The sequence below is a fragment of the Ochotona curzoniae genome, unplaced genomic scaffold (genome assembly GCF_017591425.1).
Source record: "Ochotona curzoniae isolate NIBS_2020 unplaced genomic scaffold, NIBS_Ocur_1.0 contig_3622, whole genome shotgun sequence".
Classification (NCBI taxonomy): Eukaryota; Metazoa; Chordata; class Mammalia; order Lagomorpha; family Ochotonidae; genus Ochotona; species Ochotona curzoniae.
Window position 1 is genome coordinate 9,806,711 of NW_024465926.1, and position 13,525 is coordinate 9,820,235.

General features: G+C 43.0%; 1 protein-coding gene across 2 annotated transcripts in view; it reads right to left on the reverse strand.

The window, feature by feature from the left end:
* The window catches only part of HYDIN (HYDIN axonemal central pair apparatus protein), a 235,599-nt gene that overhangs the window by 111,440 nt on the left and 110,634 nt on the right, over window positions 1–13,525 (reverse strand). For both annotated transcript variants that reach the window (XM_040982405.1, XM_040982404.1), the window contains exons 18-21: window positions 12,034–12,272; window positions 9,885–10,167; window positions 8,146–8,289; window positions 2,790–2,933 (exon numbers count right to left, since the gene is read on the reverse strand). In XM_040982405.1, the coding sequence (XP_040838339.1) occupies window positions 2,790–2,933; window positions 8,146–8,289; window positions 9,885–10,167; window positions 12,034–12,272 (810 nt within the window). The remainder of the gene's footprint in view (window positions 1–2,789; window positions 2,934–8,145; window positions 8,290–9,884; window positions 10,168–12,033; window positions 12,273–13,525) is intronic.

Consider the following 13,525-nt stretch of genomic DNA (forward strand, 5'->3'; position numbering starts at 1 on the left):
TTATACACAAAACTGGACAACTAAAGTCTTTCATGTATATTTAAGTATTTACAGATAAATATACAAATAGCACCATGAGATACTCATGCATACATACATTCCTAAACAGCAAGTACATAAGTATAGATATTTACACACACACACACACACACACACACACACACACACACACACACACACACAGCTGAAAATGAAACCAAGGGATATCTGGAGAAGAACTATTTAAAGGAAGAGCTTTTTAAAAATTATAACAGTTGCTTGGTTATAAGTTTTGAGAAACTGTAAAAAGGAAAGTCTACAATGAGTAAGTACTATAAGATATTCATAACTGAAAAGTTAAGACTGTCAAATGTTCTTCCTAGCCTAGTGGAAAAAGCTGGTGGATTAGAAAATATTTTATAAGTGTTTTCTGAAGCACTGGGGCAAGAGGGGCCTCTGCACAGAGAGGCCTAGGATGGAACAGATTTAGGTAATATTTTTTCTCGTGCTTGCAATTCTAACTCCTAAGCACTGTTTCTGCTGCTTTTTATCCAACTTGAAATGGCACGCCAGAGCTGTTCAGAGTTTGCTAGTTTTTCTTCATTCTTTTTCTGATTCAAATCCCCACCTGTTCCTTGATGTCTATGAAAGGTCATACTTTCCATAGAAGGAGTGGCTTGGAGTTGAATTTTTAAAATTTTAGGTATTGCCTCAGTTCTCACTGCTTGGTTTTGTACCAAGTGCCCCAGCGTGAGGAGGGACGTGCTCGGGACGTGCTCCATCAGATGTCAACCAGGTATCTAGTTGTGCCTTGATGATAAAATGGAAGAGTTTTGTCCTTTGAAGGAAATTCCTTGAGTCAGCAATCAGTGAGTAAAGGGCTCGTCAATTGGCCTGATTTCATCTCGCAGTCATGCCAGCCACCGGTCCACGGACCCTACCATTGGCACATGAGGATGGCCACAGTTCGGAATTCATTTTTGTAGACCATGACATCTTCAGCCCTTTTACTGCAGTGCTTGGTACTTAAATCATCTTTGAAAATTGACTTTATTTTAAATCACACACATCTATAGACACTTATGTGTAAAAGGTACAAAGAAAAAAATCAGAAATTCATGCAAAACCTGTGATGCTTCAGGGTAGTGCCCTATGTGTTAATTACTATTATCTCCTTTCACCCCAGAAAAAGAGATGGCTAAACAGTGCTCAGTTTCAATCTTAGACATTATTGACTCCTAGATATAAAAGAGAGGTGATCGGTGAATTGATAATGCTGGACTTGTCAGCACCTTTTTCTGTACTCCAAATAAATAACAGAAGATTTTCCTCTCTCTTTGTATTGGGAAGTCAGATATACAGAGAGGAATTTATTGATATTGGGAAGTCAGATATACAGAGAGGAGGAGAGAACAGAGAGGAAGATCTTCCCTCTGATGATTCACTCCCCAAGTGAGCGCAATGGCTGGTACTGTGCCTATCCGAAGCCAGGAGCCAGGAACTTTTTCCGGGTTTCCCATGAGGGTGCAGGGTCCCAAGACACTGGGCTGTCCTCGACTGCTTTCTCAGGCCACAAACCAGGAGACAGATGGGAAGCAGGGCTGTTGGGATTAGAACTGGTGCCCACATGGGATCCTGGTGTGTTCAAGTCAAGGACTTTCGCTGCTACACCACCACGCTGGGCCTAATATACCATTAGACTGATTCATGCCTGAGCATCTTCTCTGCTTCCTTGCTCTGAATTAACTCTCCAGCTTCTCTGTGCACACTTGTTCTCATCCTTGAGTTCTTTTCAAACACAGGCCGCATCACCTCTCAGTCCTTTGTAATTCTACAGAACCGTGTGCCTGTGCTTTGGGGGTTCTTCCTAGCAGTATTTTCCCATTTACCTCTTGCTCATGATCACTGCCTCTTTTTCTTTCTCGTTGTTGAAGGATCTCAGCTATTTCCTGCTCCCCTCTCTCAGATCAGGCTTACATGGGATTTAGTCCATCGAGAAAATGGTGGCAGAGGTGGGGACAGATGGCGGGGGTGGTGGTGTGGATCCCATCCTTCAGCTAGCCACTGCCTGGAAGACCCTCTCATTGAGTGCTCTGTCTTCTCTCTCTCCCACAGGTCCAGCTCTCCGCATGTGGCTCATGGTAAACCTGCAGTCACAGGTTCTCTGTTCAGACATCTTGTGGTTGCTGTCCGGCTTCTTTTCCTCCTCTGTACTGCTTCTTTAGGGGCTGCCTTCTTGGAGCAGGTAGCTGAAGGAAAGGACTCATGGCTGGTTTTCCCATGTGTTCTTCCCCTTCAGTATTAGTGAGACCTAGACATTCCAAGATGTCCTATAGGATAATCTCACAGGGCTATTGGGACAATGCTACACCCCTCAGCTGACTGCTGGCCGGGCTGAGCCCGCACCCTCCTGCCTCAGCCTGCTTCAGATTTTTCAGTGATTGTAGTTGGGCTTGCTGGTTTGGGGTATTTCCTCATGTCATTTAGTATGACCACTTAGTTGGATTTAATGGAGGAAAAAAATTAGAGAAAAATGACCATCACCAGTAGGCAATTACTACTTTCTATGGCTTGCTTGTAATGGGCAGGAGTGAAAGGACTGTGATGAGCTGAAGATGCTCACACCATTCCTGACAGTGTTACCAGACTCCATGTAGGACTCATTTGTATAATTTTCTGCAGTCACTCCTCATGGCTTCCTGGCTCCTTTAGATTCCTCCAGACCGCAGTTGGGCAACACGTTATGACGCTTCCCTTCTATGACCCCACTCCTGACCGCTTAGGGGCTTAGGACAGCCCCTGCCAGTTACCTCAGGGGTGGAGGGCAGCAGGGACTTATCATTCTCACACAGAAAGAAAGGTCCGCCTGTAGAGAGCAACACATTCACGGGCAAGGTGGAAACGTTCTTAATGACCACGGGCTTGTAGTCCGGTTCCAGGATAGTGTTAGGTTTCTGTGGAGAGAAGAAAAGAGGAAGCCAACGAAGATATGGTAAACGTGGAAAGAAACTTAGCACGTGCTCGCCTGCTGTGTGTGCATATACACACATTTCTATATATTTATTTACATTTATATAAGTTAGAAATGCACACACACACACACACACACACACACACACACACACACTTTTTCCTCCTTGTATTGTTTTAGATAAATTATGTGAACTGACATATGGCTGACTACTGTAAAAGTGATTCTACATAACCTGGAAGCCAGGTCAGATGACTTTCTTTGTTATCTAGTTAAAAAAAAAAGACCTGTATAAGCCATGTTCTGGATAAAACTACCATAGAAATTTCCAGTGTCCCAAAGAAGGTGTAATTAATTAGTGACATCTTCTGTAGGAATCTAGGTATCATGATAGGTCAACTCTTTTACCCTTACATAATATTTTCCTCAGACTTAAAATGCCCAACTTACAAATATACTTATCTTGTTATACTGACAAATTCTCTTGAGTTGTGCTTGTAAATTTCACCTGGCAGTATCAAGAAAGTTGAGTTAGAAGTATCCTTTCCCTGTGTTACATAGATCAACATTGGATTTTTCAACTGGAGAAAGCATCCGAGTTGGAGGTTTCTTGTCAGTCTGGATTTTTCTCATTCTGATGCTGGTGCCCTTATGGATTCCTGTGAGCCGTGGAAATCGAATCCTTTCACATCAGTACCAGTTAACCAGGACTCTCAGCTGTAAGCCTCCGAGACAAGCTCAGTTCCGGAAATTAGTCCCTGGTTCTTTAGACAACTGTGGCTGGCTCATCCCAGCCCTCTTGCTTTGGTCTTTTCTCCTTCTTCTGATTGCAGTGAAACCACTTCGGTTCTATGTGGGACTCTGACTTCCAGCTGTTTGTCTATCACAGTCTTCCTTTCACTGTGATTCCCAGGTCTTCTGACTGTGGATGAGTCAGTGTGATCTGACTACAGCAGCTCCCCGTGTTTTCCCACGGTTATGTCGGTGGTCTTGGCTAGCATTTACCACGAAACGCCAGCCTCCAACTATCACCCCCCACCACCGCCCCCCAGCAACACAGACACAGGGGTCATCATGCATTTACAGGCAGCATGCCACACTGCAGTGACAGACAGGTGAAGAAGCACTTTGGGGCTGCATGGGGAACTGTCCACACAGTGACCTTCCCGGAAGGATGCTGTGTCACTGTAGATGGCTTTGAAGTGAAGAAGCCACACTTGGTTGCTTTTGGCAAGAGACACCATTTAGTGTTTAGTGCTGAGGTGGAGTTGAAGCCTAGAGAGGCCATTCTATTTTAAAATGACCCCTTCCCTCTGGGCCGTCTCCCCAAATATCAACAGACGGAATCGGCTGCCGAAACTTCATGAAGCCAGCCGGCTGCTGCTTTCAACTGACCTTTTCAGTCCCACAGGGACGTGGCTTCATCTCTGCGGCTTCTGAATGGGATGACAGACATAAAGTAGATTAGATTGCAGGCAACGGGTAGAGAAACATTCTTTCCAGAGTCATGGTCCACGTCACTATGTTCTAATGCACCAAATGAGATGCACTGCCTTGAGCCAGAAACAAGGAGACAGAACAGATAATTGGGTGTTACACAATTAATTTTGAATACTGGGACCTAACAGGTCTCTTGCACATGTTGGGAAGTGAAATTGCATTCTTTCTCATTCCTGATACGAATTAAATGTGGGCAAGAAATGAACAACGGAAGACATATCTTCAAGCTCCTGTTTGTTGAGGAAAGAAAGAAGTGAAGGAAGCAAACAGGGAGCTTCATTCAATCAGAAGTTACTGCCACATTCAAAATATGTGCATATTTTAACCTAATGATAGACTCAAACAGAAGACATTTAAACATAAATACAATTTTTCCTCTAAAAGACAAAAAGCTAGAATGAAAAGAAAAGGAACCGAACAAGCACACTTTTATTAATGATTACTGGCTTAGAAAATGCAATAAGAGATGAAACCACATAGTTAATAATATGATATTTTGTACAAAACAGCCCCTCAACAAGTATTCACTGAATTTTATCTCATTAGGTGTGTTTAAACTGTGATGCCACTGAGTTCAGTGCAGCTGTTGCCAAGGAATCTCTTTTTTAATGACAAAAGAAATAATTTAAAACAGAGCAATGCAATTCAGTGGCTGTAGCAGGAACTCTTACAGTATTTTCTTTTTATATATTGTATTTTCTTTTTATATATTGGAGCTGGTTAGCTTCATGTTTGCTTTGCTGGTTTAGCTTCCTGCCACTGCAGTGCGCCACTTGAGGGTCTTCTTCTCAAGTCCGTGAAGCCAGGGTCTTTGCTGTTCTGTGCTTTGGAGCTGTCCAGTACACTGTGGGTGCTCACAGATTACTTGATTTGAACTGAACTGAATCTCACCTCCCCTCATCAATGGACAAGTCCCCTGATTTATCTCCCAGCAGCACCTCATTCATGGTGTTACTCAACGGACATCCGCTTGCTTGAATGAACAAAATACAGTGGAATCCATGGCCAGAATTGCCAGAGGCCAGCTCCAGCTGAGTTCGGAGCTCGGGAAGGGGGTGTGGAGTTGGCGAAGAGAGACATGAACACAGTCACTTGGTGCCTTCTTGTAACAGCTCAAGAAGCTTTTTTTTTTTTTTTAAACCCAGTCACATTACAAGCTCCTGGACAAACATTTAATTGTTCTGTTTTTACTTCATGTCTAAGGGGGCATGTACAGACATTTGGTCATTCTGTTTGTACTTCATGGCTAAACAGGTGCCCCTAAAGATAATTCTGCAAAATGCTATATTCATATTCTTCAAAGCAAGCCATTGTTCATTCTTCAGTAGTAGCCATGGAGCGACAGCCAGGACTCCAAGGCCAAGGCACATGTGATTACCTGCTAATCAGTAATACATTCCTACCACATTTCTATTTCTATAATTTATCCATCATTTAATGAGAAAGGGAAACAACACAAGGGAAACAATCACAAGGGAAACAACATAAAGATCCAAGACAAAAGTTTCAAATATTAAATCCCCCTACAACTGCAGGCTCTACAACCCCATAAGCAATCAAATAATAATTAAAAGCATATCTCTATAATATTAATAAAAACATCCTTAATTCCTCTATCAAAAAACTATAGAAGTAGCTAAAACAAATGCATTTCCTATGCTCCAAAAAAACTGCAAACACAGGCGAGCCTCTAAAGTCATCACAGTAACTGTATTTATTGCATAGCACTTTCAGCTCTTACTCCCATCACTTTCATTAATTTTAGGATATTTTTCAAGCCACTTCCCACAAGGCATGCTACATGTCTTAGTCAGATTCCAGGGCAATGGGTAGGCACACAATTAAGGTGTCCAGAAATGGCATGGACTTAATTGTACTCCTGTGTACAAATTACTAAAGGCCCACTCACCAAGACATAATCAGCAAACACTAACTTCCAAGCTCACATTGATTGCAAAAACCATCTCACAAGGGCAAAAAACAATGCCTCAATAAATTCCAGAATTCTTAGTGGGGTGGTTGAGTGTCCATGCAAAAGGGGGCTAGACTGTGTTGAGGTGGTTGGAGAGACATCTGCTAGGCCTTGCCAACTGGGAGCTGTTCTCTTCACACCTGTGTGCCATCCACACCTTTGTGCACAGACCCCAGCACAGAGTAAATGGTCTTGAGCATTGTCTTGCAGGCCTCTAGGTAATGAAAGGAATCCTGGTTGATCCCTAAGAGTAACTTGGCACTGCCACACCTAGTGTACCTTGCTATGCCAGCACAGATCATACCATGGGACAACAGCTTCCGGAATTAGCACATGGCCTATGACATTCATGAGGAAGGGATTATTCTCACTCTTGTGTCTTTAGCAATTGACATGGTGCCAAGTACATAATAAACCTGAATGAAGATTCCTCCCAGTAGCCTGTATAGCTTAAAATGAGAAAAAATGGCATGTCACTCGCTTCCCTGAAGCTCTCCAATGGCTACCAGGAATCAAACAAAAAATTCCTAACATGCTTCCCAGAAATGCCAAACAGACCTGGTCCCTGTCCGCATCTCCAGATGGACTTCTGGCCATTCTTGGCACAATCTGTGTCCAAGGGGGCCTTTCAGTTCTTTATTCTGACCATATTTTCTTCCTGCCTCTGGTCCTTTTACTTGAGTTGTTCCCTCTGCCAAAAATTCTTCCACCCTCCATTATCACCAGACTAACTTCTATTTTCACATCAATTTCCAACTTGAGGCACCTGCTCAGGGAATCTGTTCACAACTATGCGAAGAAAGGACACAGCCCCTGAGATGGGCTCTCACAGCCTTGTCATATCTTCTTTATAGCATTGCTTAGAACTGTAATTGAAAATACTGCATTTGGGCAATCTGTTAACAGTCTGTACCCATAACCTAACCTCTGCTTTGAATGCATTGGTCTGTTTCACTGGATTTTCGGCACCAAAAAAGTCTCTGACGCAGAACACACATTCCACACATGCCTGCTTTGAATGACAAATAGTTCTGGGATGGAAGGCTTTGCTTAGGAGAATGGCATGGTCTCCTGTGACATCTTCTGGGCTTTCCTACCCTCCTGGTCCCCTGAAATGAACAGCAGCCATTTTCATCTCTTTTTTTGTCTCCTGACTTTTTCCATTTATTTTCTGGCTTTATTGACCACATGAAGCAAGTGAATCACGTAATTTAGAAGCTGATTATATATTCTACAGCAGTGCTGAGAAATCTACATAGCTTAGCTTATACATCAGTTTCCCTGATGCATCATGGGAATGAAAACAGAACACACCGTACAGGGTGTTGTAGGGAAAATCTGTGTAACAAACATGGCTTCATGGCTAACACATATGAACCCATAAGTAATAGCTCTTCCGATTTACTGCGACAGTTATTATCAATTCTTTAATCCTTGATTGTGATGTTTATTTTACCTACTCAAATGGTCAACTAAAATGTATTTTGGTTTTCTACAAAAACGCTGATGGAAGTAATATTTCCATAGCAATTTAAATTTCAAAGAACTGCAGGTTTAGGTTCAGAATCTTTAGTTGAATATGTATTGGCTTTTGAAGCTTAAAAAGCACTAGCTGGGTATTGGGTAGAACAGGATTGGCCTTAATTTAGTTTTCCAAATTAAACTGTGAACATGCCAACCCACAGCTAGAACACCCATCCCTCCCCAGCACAGCCCCACTGACCTTCTCCAGGCGGTAAACGAGCTGCTTGGTGGAGAGCTGGATAACAGGTGCGACAAACTCACAGATGACAGTCACGGTCATCACCAGGCTCTTCCCTTTCTGGGTCCCGATGACAGCGTGGCACACCAGTTTTTCACGGACCATCTGCAGATGAGGTATACCAGCACTTTTGGAACAGCCATATTCAGAAAGCTTAATGACCCACCAAGAACAAACTGATTCTCAATGACTTGCCTGGGGATATTGAAGAACAGCACATTCTTCCTGAGCAGTGCTCCCCATCACATAGTGTGTTTGGGTTGGTGAACCATGGCTTTGATGGATTTTCTATTTATTTCTCATGGCCTCAAGGATGCAATAAATTTGCATTCCCTCCCCCTGCCAACATGTAATATACATATGTATATATTTACACATATAAACCTGATCTATTATGCGTCACAAGCTGTGGTAGGGGCTAAGCATGCAAAAGAGTAATAAACAAGGCAGATAAAATCCTTTATGGGTCTCATACGTCAATAACAGTTATATTATTTCTTATTAAACTTATTGAAAACTGTGGAAGGAAAAATTTGTCTTTCAAACATACGTATTTTAAAATTATGTGTTACAAACTAGTATTTCTTTGGACCCAGGAATGCCAGAGTTTTATAAAGAAGAAAGCAGTAAAGAGTGGTTTGGTTTGCGATGCTAAGGAATTCAGGTCTCAGCTACATTGCATGATTTGGAAGTAAATTCAGGGAGGGTTCTTTTTTTTTTTTTTTTGTAAAATTTAAGCTGAATTTAGTTTCTGAAATAGATACATAGTTTTGATCTGCTTAAAAGTTTAAGCAGAACACATGATGATGATGCAATTAACAAAAAATAATTGGCAGAAAATTAAAGCATGTTGCTGGCGACAGATGTGGCTCTTTCATTTATTCAGGAAAAATGACATCTTTTTAATTTGAGAGGCAGACAGACACACACAGAGGGAGGGAGAGCAGGATGGGGAGCCAGAGGGGAGAGTGGGAGAGAGAGAGAAGGAGACAGAGTGAGCGAGCTTTCTTATTCTCTGGTTTACTCCTCAGATGCCAGACCAAAGTTGTGGGCTAAGAACTCAATCCAGGCCTCCTGTGTAAACAGCAGAACGCCAACTGGAGCTGTCACCTGCTGCCTCCCAGGATGTGCACTGGCAGCAAGCTGGAATCCAGCACAGAACTGGAACTCAAGCCCAGGCACTGTGATACGAGATAGACACTTTAAAGGGATTCTGTTGTAGTCAGGCTGGGATGGAAGAAACCAGTGATGGCCTAAGACCTGTTTGGAAGAGGCAATCAACAGAATCTATGAAAATAACCCTTCTGAATAAATATTGTTAGTGTTTTTAAGTATTATCAGGGAAATTTGCTTTGGGTTAAAAAAAAAAACCCAAAACAAAACAAACAACAAAACAAAAACATTAATGTTTTTCTACCATAAACTCGCTAGCTCGTCACTGTTGGTCATAATAATGAAAATCTGCTTCAAACGGTCCCTTAAGGTTAGGCTCATGCTAGCTCCAGCAACAAACAGAAAATTGAGCAGGGCTGGACCTTGAAAGTCAGGGATGCTACCATGGTAACTCAGTGCTGTGAGCAATGCACGAAAAACCACATCCTTTCTCAGACAAATGTCAAGGGATCTTCCTAAGGAACAGACATGATATGGCAAAGAGTCAGTTAGGAAAAAAACAGCTTTTAAGCATGCCATCCTCTCACCCTTGGGACAGCAGAATAGCCTTCCAGGGTTACATCGATGGTCTGGCCTGGATGCAGCTCCATCCTGACGGGCTGGAGCTGAAACACAGGTCTGTATGTGGAGTTCCCAGGCTTCTGGCAGCCCTGGGGCCGCGGCTGGAGCTGGTCTTTGGCGTATCTCTTCTTAACCTGTTCCTTCTTTTTCAGCTTGTCTTGTGGACAGAAGTCATCATTCATCCAGAACAACTGTTGGACTCGACGTCCCTTATTGGTCAACTTGAAGTGGTAGTAATGAGGCTCTAGGCTAGGAAAGGAGAGGCAGAGGGCTCATTATATGACTCTGCGTACTCTTAGGATTTACTTGTCTAGATGTGATTTACGTTTATGTTTAAGCAATGCAGGAAAAGTTAAGTTATGATGCTATCAGAACGAGGTAGACATTAGTCAAGTGGCTGATTTACCTGAAGTCACGGGATCTGAGGTTGTTCAAATACATGCAGTTCAACTCTCTGATTTGCCTGTTACTTACTTTACTATTGGTTTATGGCATTTTCAGTGAAGTCCCTTGCTTTATAGATGGACCAGTAGAAAGGAGGTATGGATCAGACCATGGGGAAGGCTTCTATCTGGTTCCTGCCATCACATCTTCTGTAGGTATAGAGCATCTGCTAGACCAGAAGGCAGGAATGCCACCTTTCTTAGATCTGTGCCCAGCACTGGACAGACAAGCACAAATTTAACTGGGACCCAGAAGTCATTAGGGATGGCTGATGAGTGTTCCAAGGAACGTGGAAGGAATTTTCATCAATAGACTGACCTCAAAACTTCATGCCCTTTAATACACATATTTAGATTGCTTTACTCAAGGTGTTTCTGGTGTACTTCCTTGTATTTAAGCATCAAGACCTCATGGGTTTTCATAAAAGATCAGGTGAAGGGCCCGGCGCGGTGGCGCAAGTGGTTAAAGGTCCTCACCTTGCACGCCCGGGATCCCATATGGGCGCCGGTTCTAATCCTGGCAGCCCCGCTTCCCTTCCAGCTCCCTGCTTGTGGCCTGGGAAAGCAGTCGAGGACAGCCCAAAGCTTTGGGACCCTGCACCCGCGTGGGAGACTGGGAACAGGCTCCTGGCTTCGGATCGGCATAGTATCGGCCCGTTGCGCTCACTTGGGGAGTGAATCATCGGACGGAAGATCTTCCTCTCTGTCTCTCCTCTCTGTATATCCGCCTTTCCAATGAAAAAATAATAAAAATAAATCTTTAAAAAAAAAAAAAAAGATCAGGTGAAGTCAACTGCAACCATCTCAACTGATGGCATTATGGTGTAGAGGTGGGGTGGGATGATGGGGCAACGCAAGGAGACAACATCAAACGTAGTACCAGGTTTTGAAATACCTCATCAGATAAATTTGCAAAACTTACTTGCTTTTCCTATGTGAACTCTACTTAGGTTACCATTAAGATGTTTTTTTTTTATTTTTTAAGATTTATTTTTATTATTTTTTCATTGGAAAGGCGGATATACAGAGAGGAGAGACAGAGAGGAAGATCTTCTGTCCGAGGATTCACTCCCCAAGTGAGCGCAACGGCTGATGCTATGCCGATCCGAAGCCAGGAGCCTCTTCCGGGTCTCCCACACGGGTGCAGGTTCCCAAAGCTTTGGGCCGTCCTCGACTGCTTTCCCAGGCCACAGGCAGGGAGCTGGATGGGAAGCGGAGCTGCCGGGATTAGAACCGGCGCCCATATGGTATCCCGGGCGAGCAAGGCGAGGACCTTTAACCACTTGCGCCACCGCGCCGGGCCCCATTAAGATGTTTTTGTATCCACATTTTCTATACTTGTGCAGGGGGACTAGCAGTACATTGGAATTAAACAGGAAAATAACGGTTGAAAGTTTAACTTTGTTATAGGGAGATTCTCACTCTAAGTTTCCTATAATCATCTCTTATCTAGGGTAGAGGTGCAAAGACTGGGAGATACAACCAGTCTATGACTAGATGGCATCTTCTTATGGCTACTGCAGCCAACAGGTAGGAGGGGGAGTGAGCAGGAGAAGGAGCTGAGGAGACTAGCTCTGTTTACTTGAAAAATAATTTCCTAAAGGAGTGGTGCTGGCTCAGCTTATGCAATGTATGTCACAGCTATAAAAACTGGTTCATGACATTTCCCTACCTAAAATGTGCCCCCAGGTTGAGTTCCGGAGCAAAGGGCTTATCTGATACAATAGTGGAGCCAATGCCGGAGGCCTGGACTGGAATCCGATAGGTGTTGCTGTTTTCAATGTCCAAGATGACTGTGTCCTTGAATATCATTACATCATCCAGGTTGGCAGTCACCGCCAATTGAAAATCAGCTTCTGGGGGAACTATGCCTTCAGTGGGTTCAATGGTCCAAAGAGATTTTTTGCGTGCCTGCAACAGAAGACTGCAAGTTAGCAGGAAGATATTGGTTTTCATTCTGCACACATTGAAGCCCTCTATACTTCAAATGACTGGCACCATGGAATTCAACATCAGAGACAAACATTATGTTTTTGAATCAAAGCAGATGGATGTTTGTTGGCTTTTTTCGTTATTATTTCAAAAAGCATCTGATTCTGAAGAGCAAACCTACAATTCTGCTTTTGAATGCTCTGCAAAGATTCTTTACATCTCTTTCCCAGGATGACAGCCCAATTCCTTAACAAGCTTACACTAATTACCCGCTCTAATCTCCAAATTCTGAGATACCAACAAAAGATGCCATTTCCCCCCTGTGGAACTTGAAAATTTTAAAAGAAATGTTTTTCAAATGCCAAGTTCCTAATGTTTTAATGAGGACAGGAAGCCTCAATTAATAAACAATGCAGGATCATGTTGATTATTACTGTCTTAACTAAAATCCCCAGGTCATTTTGCACTACAGCCCTGAGTGACAGAACTGGGAGTGACTCTAACCTATTCCTTTGCTTGGACCTTCACACTTCACTCCCTTTCTCTGCAAGTTCTTTGACAAAATAATACCTTTCCATAATGCCCACTATGATCATTACACTTTCATTAGTTACTTTTTATTCACTTATTTTGAAGGCAGAGAAACAGAGAGGGACAGAGAAAAAGAGAGAAACAATTTCCACCTAGTGGTTCATTCCCCAAATGTACTCAATGCTCTGAATTTGGGGCTGAGGCAAGAGGCCAGGACCCAATACAGGTCTCCCACGGCAGGAGACCAATTACTGGAGTAATCACCACTGTCGCCCAGGGTCTGCGTTAGCAGGACACTTGGATCAGCAGCTGAAGACAGGCATTAAAGGCACATGCTCCAATAAGGAATGAGTGCCTTCTAACCACTACAACAAATGCCCACTCCAAGCTGCCACATTTTAAATTGCAACCATACCCCTACCCAGCTCTCCTGGTCACCTTTACTTTACTCCCCTGTCCTCATCTACCCAAGTATTTATCATCTTTCAGCATCATTTGCTTGTTGATCAAGCTTGTCTATTTGCACTGGGCTATCAGCTCTGTAATTTTTATCCTGTGTGATTATTCACATATCCCCAACATTTATAACCAGGCCTGTTATATAGTAGCTGTTTGATAAATATTTGATGAATGAATAAATGCCTCTATCCTTTAATCAAAACCCTTGATGGCAGTGATAACTCACTTCTTTTGTAAGGCAA